Genomic DNA, 6,453 nt, shown 5'->3' with positions numbered 1-6,453 from the left:
TCGAGCCAATAAAGGCCTACTCAGCTTCATGAACCGAGCAAGCCAAGCAAAAGTCGCCCCCCACCTTGTTAAAGTAGTTCCATGTCCCCGTGCTTTGATCGCTCGTTAGAATCTTGCCTTACTTTCGACATATAATGTAACAGTATATTTGTCAGATTTCATTAATTTGCTGTGAATCCATCCACCGCAAGAGGCCAGGAAGACATCCTCCATCATGCAAAAGGTTAACCAAGAGAACAAATAACAGGTACCAAATACAAAAAACTAGATTCCACAGAGCGACTCCACTTCTAGTTATTGAAAAGGTCCTATACATAGGAAATACAGCAAGGCCTTCAAGCTCCATGCAAATGATTTCTAGTCATGTAGTACAAAAGCCATGGATGTTAGGTAGATCAATAACATGGTTCCCAGCAGAAGGCAGCTTAGAAAATGAGTTCTCTCTGATGCGGACAGATGGCAGCTGACAAAGTACAAAACCCACAAAATAAGAGGGAAAACGAAGACAGTTTTATCTGATTGGGTTTTAGCATGAGCTACGTTCACATTCTAAGGGGAATTTTATTACAACCCTTTTTTTTTGTGATTTTTTGAGATTTTGTCCCTCTGGGAGGATCTATCTACGAAAGTTCCTTTATTGGGAAGCCTTGGATATATCTTTGCTGGATCTGTTGTACTTCATGTGGCTCTTCACAAGCTGGCCAGCAGCAAGGGCCGACAGAAGAGAGAGCTCTCCAGCTAGAACAGCACCTGCTACAATGGCGGCCAAAAGCCTAGCGTTTGCCCCAGGTGACTCCAAGCTTGCACCCTTGACACCAAGTAGGTCCAAGCAGGCTGCCTGAGAGGCAAGCTGAGTCCCACCACCAACTGTGCCAACCTGTAATAAAACACCATCGAAAAAAGAACTTTATGTATAAATGGAGATACCGATCAAGTTGTTTACAGAAGTAAATGAGTCAGTAATTTTAGATGAACTAGAAGATCTACTCCCAACCAAACCAAAAGAGGTTTAAAAATGATTATGTTCCTAATTAGGAAGAATGACAGATAAGATAGAGAATGAGAAGATTAAGTTGCTGCATGACATAATGGTTGTGGTCTTGTCAGCAAACACCATAGAAATTAAGAACTTGTAATGTAGCAGAATCCTGTATGTCCAATAATTGAAAAGAGAGAGTGATTTTTAGGTAAACAAAAACATTGCCAATGATGGTGGAATTTGAAGCAACATGCAGGGACATGAGGTAACTGCAACAGATTAATCAATGTAAGGAGGAAAGAACAGGATATCGGAATTACCTCGATGGATGGCATGGTCACAGAGATGTGAAGATCCTTTCCATCATTCAGAGCTTCCATCATGGTGATACAGTGGGAACTCTCCACATTCTGTGCAGGATCCTGGCCTGTGGCTATGAAGATAGCAGACACGATGTTGCTGGCATGAGCATTGAACCCCCCGAGAGCCCCAGCCACAGCAGATCCGGCGAGGTTCTTGATCATGTTGAGTTCCACGAGTGCTGGCACGGTGGTCTTGAGAACTTTCTTTACCACATCCTCCTTGATGGTTGCCTCACAAACTACCGATTTGCCCCGTCCTCCAATCCAATTCACGGCAGCTGGCTTTTTGTCGGAACAGAAATTACCTGGTAGGTGCCAAGAGAAACATTAGGATCCAACAGAAAGGCAAAATTGAAATAGGCATTTCAAGTTTAAAGTTTTCCCACTGATAATAGGAAGTTACTTCATTTGACACTAGCTGGGTTCATTCCCATGAGCAAAACCACATAAGCGAACCAGATAGGGATTTAGAGTCACCTAATTGGTGAACTAACATCTCCTAAATTTCGAGGTGCATGGTGGAATAAGTCAAGAACCACGACGTGAACAGATATCGATAAAATAATTTTAACCATATGGACACAAACAGGTCCTCAATAGTTGGACTAAAATCCGCTGGATCTCAATGTTAGCGGCCGGATACGAGAACCATGATATAAAGATATACCACCAAGATGCTGTCGCAATCTCAACACAACATGGATGAGCTACAACTACAAGCCTAGACCCCATGCCACAATTAAAAGAGTTTTGTCATAGACACTGGCTGTAAAATATAGGACTACAACTAGAGATCGACAACTAAGTTCCAACAGCATGGGGGGAAAAATTTGACATATTACATCTCAGCAAATTACATAAAGTTACATGAAAGCAGACATAATAAACATGAGCATAAACACAGAATTCTACCCATCACATGAGGTTTTCTTGTTCTTATTTTTTCCCTTAGTAATCGATCACATAAGAATTGTAGAAAGTGGAAACACAATCATGTGCCTTATTATAACAACAGTCAGGTATCAAAATCAGTAATTTAGAGAAAATATCTGAAGCAAATTCTCTAAAAACCGTGACTATCCATCCAGTATGATATTGTTTTGGAGTTCACCGTTAACTTCTTCATCTGTTGCTAATTCAAACTAAAAGAAACTTGGACCAGAAAAAAAGTGAACAAGTGAGAGCTTAGTCAAGCCAAAAGATCTAACCAGATAGGCTGATCACGTCCATGTCTGGGAAGTCACCCTGCAGATAATCCAAGACATTCTGGACACCCTTTGACACCATGTTCATCCCCATCGCATCTCCAGTGCTGCAGCTAAATCTCATGTAGAGGTTCCTCCCAGCAAGCGCACATTGGATCCCCTGGAGCCGCGCAAATCTGCTGGACCTGCAAATATTTAGGGAAAAATGGAGATTTAAACCTCTGCAATGCATGAATCAGCTTGTATAAGAGGAAACGCGTCGGCAAAACGACGAAAAAAGATTAGAACGCACGAAAATTACCACTTAAGATTTTTTTTTTCCTGTGATATATATATATATATATATATATATATATATATATATATATATATATATATATATATATATATCACACAGATGGTGTGAAACGAGGGGGAAGAGTCGTTCTGCAATATCAACTTGCAGTAAAAAACGACAAGAAAATACTCCATTAACATGAGAAAACTTAAGCGAGCCTTCATGGAAACCATGGAAAACCAACGGTAAATTATTTGAAAGGATACAACCATCAACAGAAAGTACAAACATGTTAACATAAAGTAATTCCACAACTCATACAGAAAAGATTGCAATAAAACAAAGAAAGAATAGAAAACTGTAAAAAAGCAAACAAAAGATCAGTCTCGATTATGAAAAAGGCAACAAAAAGGAAACACAACAGAAATACCACAGAAGCCAATCGACGAACATAACTCAGACATCCCCAATACAATACTCAGACACTTAAAAATAACAAAGAAACCAACACTGAAAAAGAAAAAGGCGATCTCTTTAGCTATGGCAAACAAAAGAAACTCCAAGGACTCTCCAAGCAAGATCCAACCTTGAGTCCGCAAAACGCGAAAGAAACGCAAAGAATTCAAAGCTGGCATCGGAACAAACAAAGAAATGGACAAAAGGAGAGCCTACCTGTTGAACACCAAAGAGAGAGTCTCGAAATTGCTTGGCTCTTCCAAGAAGGCCTTGAGCTCCGCGGCCCTCCTCGCCGACGGCAGCCTCACCGCCGGTGCCCGCGTCATCGCGTCCCTCAGAACCACGCTCGCGGCGCCGCCGGACTCCGCAATGGCCTTGCACCCCCTGTTAGTGCTCGCCACGAGGCACCCCTCGGTGGTGGCCATCGGCACGTAGTACTGCCTTCCGTCGAGCACCAGCGGCCCGGCGATCCCCACCGGCAACTGGACGTAGCCCACCGGGAGCTCGCAGCACTGCCCTAGAATCGCCCCGTAGTCGAATCCATCGAGCGGGAGCCCTTCCAGGGATCTTCCGGTCATCCTCCTGAGCGCCTCCCGCCGGATCCCGGCGGCGCGGCGGCAGTCTCCGAGCTTGGATTCGAGAATGTAGGAGGGAGTCTTGCCGGCAACGACGGAGAAGATGATCTCCTCGTCCTCCTCGGTGACGGCCGGCATTTTCCCGGGGGCAGGGGAGCCATCGCAGAGGAGGGGGCAGGGGGCGGCGGCGGGGGCGGGGGCGGGGGTTGGGGCGGCGGCTGGAGAGGCAGCGGTGGGGGCGGGGGTGAGGAGGAAGTCGTCCTCGTCGTGGGAGGAGACGATGGACTGGACGAAGGTGATACCGAAGAAGGAGATGAGGTAGATGAGAGAGGCGACGAGGCCGACGATGGCGAGGAGCTCGGTGAGGCCGACGACGTGGAGCGGCATCGACGATCGGATCTTCTCGCGCCACCGCCGCATCAGGAAGACGAGCGAGGCCGCGAAGAGGGCGGAGAAGAGGAGATTCGTGTGCCGGATAGGAAGCGGGAGGGCATCCGACGCCTGGATCCGGCCGCCGACGGAGGAAGTATCCTCCGTGTTGGCGGCCGCTGCGCTCTGGGGGAATCTCCGGCGGACGTCCATTGGGGAGGCGGCGATGGGAGCCAGAAAGGCGCAGTGCCGCACCGCCTCGGGTCCTTGGAACGCGGGGAGCCAAGGGAAGGGCGGTCGGGCGTTTAATAAATGGCGTGGAAGGCTACGGTCACTTCCGGTGGGTATAAATAACGTTTCCGTGTGGTCACCAACGGCTGGGTAAAAAGGAATATCCACGTTGGAAAGCTGGGGGAAGTTTGGACACTTGGAATTTGGATTGGAAAATGCAAAGGGCAGTGTCTGCCATGTTCAGTTACTCATGGCATTAAATTATGGAGGATCCTACTTAAAACAAAAGAGGGTAGGTGGAGCTGGACGTACCGCATTTAATGGCTTTGCAATGCTTAAAATTACTTATTATTATTTTAGGCACTTAAAATTATTCTTCAGAAAATAGTGAAAATATAAATAACTATTTCATATAAAATGGTGAAAGATTATTCATGTAAAATAACTATGGAAGCAATTTCTTATACTACTCGGATTAAATTTTTCTCCTAGTTTTGCATCAAGGTAGAGCATTGGATTTAGGTCTCTAAGATGGAGCCAAATGAAAAAGGATTCATCTTATTGGCCCACCATACTTTTGTTTGCATCGCACTCACTATTTTTTTTGGTAAAAAAGAACACTATTTTACTATATCTACATATGTAGGAATCTGAAAATTTAGCCGATAGACCGGCCATAGTATTCTTTCAGATAGATCTAGTGTCGTAGTTATTGCTAGATTATTTTTTTGGTAAAAATCTGAAAATCTGGACCATGGAACAGCCATAGAATTTCTTCAGATAGATTCCATATGATTAGCTATATAAAATGCCATCCAAATTGATGTATTTTTAAAAAAATATTTATGTAAATTTAAATTTTTAGAAAATATTCATGCAAGAAGAAAAAATTAATTCTATTTCACCGTTAAAAAAAATCATAAAGCTTATGTATATGAAGTCTTTAGTGGCATATGAAGAAGTTATGATTATTACCTAACATAAACTTATGTAATCTCGCATTTAATGTGGTCCATAAATATTTGATAATTTTAAAGTTATACTTTTCAATATATAATATTATTTTTTTAAAAATTGCAACCATACAAGACTTTGAAACATATTTTAAGCATTCCATTTGGGAAAAAATAATTGTTCTTATCTAGTAGTTCCTTTTTCGTTTTTGGTAAGGGAATTGGTGGTTCAAATAACTTGCTTTAAGCCACATCTTTATAGAAAGGAAACAAAAAATATTCTGCCACAATCCTCTGGATGAAATTATCATTATAAACATCCAGACTTGCCTAAAACTATATGATTTGAGTCTTGCGGCCAAGTGCAGTTTTGGAGATGGAGTTGGTTAATATCTAGTCAAGGCTTACCGGATGCCTTTCATCCAAATACTATTTAAGCTGTCACTATAATAAAGACGCCTTCACTAATTTGTACATATAATGCATTTGACAAAAAAAATAATACTTAGCATAGTAATATATTTTGACAAATGGTTCAATTTGTTAGAGTTTTAATTTTAAAAAATTAAATTTTTTTATCTCTTAACCTTTAATTGTTTTATATAATTTAAAATATTCTTCTGTGAGATGTCTCATTCAGAAGAGTTGTGATTATTCGAAAGAGAACGTTGGTTTCCAAAAATATGGTATTTCAGAAAAATTATGTATCTTCGAAATTATTGCGTCTCTTCGGTCTTTCTGATAGAGTCTATAAATAAACTTCTTTAAGATTAATTATGATCCAATCCCATTTTTTTGTCTCTCATTGGTACTCTATCTTCTGAGAGTTTCTTCTACAGACAGAGTTATTTTACTTTTCAATTTTTTGTTATATATCTTTTTATCTTTTTTGGGCAACTGAAGGAGCCGGTCGGGTCGAGCCTCTTTAGCGATTGTGATCGTTAGAGAAGTATCAGGTTAAGCCGGATTATTGTACCTTAGAGATAAAATCGCTGCAAACCTGCAAGTAGGGGGCAAATCACTTTCTTAGGATAGTGTATATCACA

The 6,453-nt window shown here is 41.9% G+C and overlaps 1 protein-coding gene across 1 annotated transcript; it reads right to left on the bottom strand.

The window, feature by feature from the left end:
* Positions 1–419: 419 nt before the first annotated feature.
* LOC103713865 (3-hydroxy-3-methylglutaryl-coenzyme A reductase 3-like) lies at positions 420–4,538 on the bottom strand. The gene is made up of 4 exons (XM_039131376.1): positions 3,496–4,538; positions 2,550–2,731; positions 1,300–1,646; positions 420–877 (listed from the first exon to the last, which is right to left on the bottom strand). The coding sequence occupies exons 1-4, from the start codon at positions 4,434–4,436 to the stop codon at positions 635–637; spliced, it is 1,713 nt and encodes a 570-aa protein (XP_038987304.1). The 5' UTR covers positions 4,437–4,538; the 3' UTR covers positions 420–634.
* Positions 4,539–6,453: the final 1,915 nt, after the last annotated feature.

The sequence above is a fragment of the Phoenix dactylifera genome, chromosome 11 (genome assembly GCF_009389715.1).
Source record: "Phoenix dactylifera cultivar Barhee BC4 chromosome 11, palm_55x_up_171113_PBpolish2nd_filt_p, whole genome shotgun sequence".
Lineage (NCBI taxonomy): Eukaryota > Viridiplantae > Streptophyta > Magnoliopsida > Arecales > Arecaceae > Phoenix > Phoenix dactylifera.
Note: the sequence above shows the minus strand (reverse complement) of the source record. Positions and strands in the feature narration are given on the sequence as shown.

Coding starts and splice junctions, on each gene's coding strand:
- LOC103713865 (XM_039131376.1), bottom strand. CDS start 4,436: ATGGACGTCCGCCGGAGATTCCCCCAGAGCGCAGCGGCCGCCAACACG. Junction 2,732..3,495: donor CTCTCTTTGGTGTTCAACAG/GTAGGCTCTCCT, acceptor AAATATTTGCAG/GTCCAGCAGATTTGCGCGGC. Junction 1,647..2,549: donor GGACGTGATCAGCCTATCTG/GTTAGATCTTTT, acceptor GGCACCTACCAG/GTAATTTCTGTTCCGACAAA.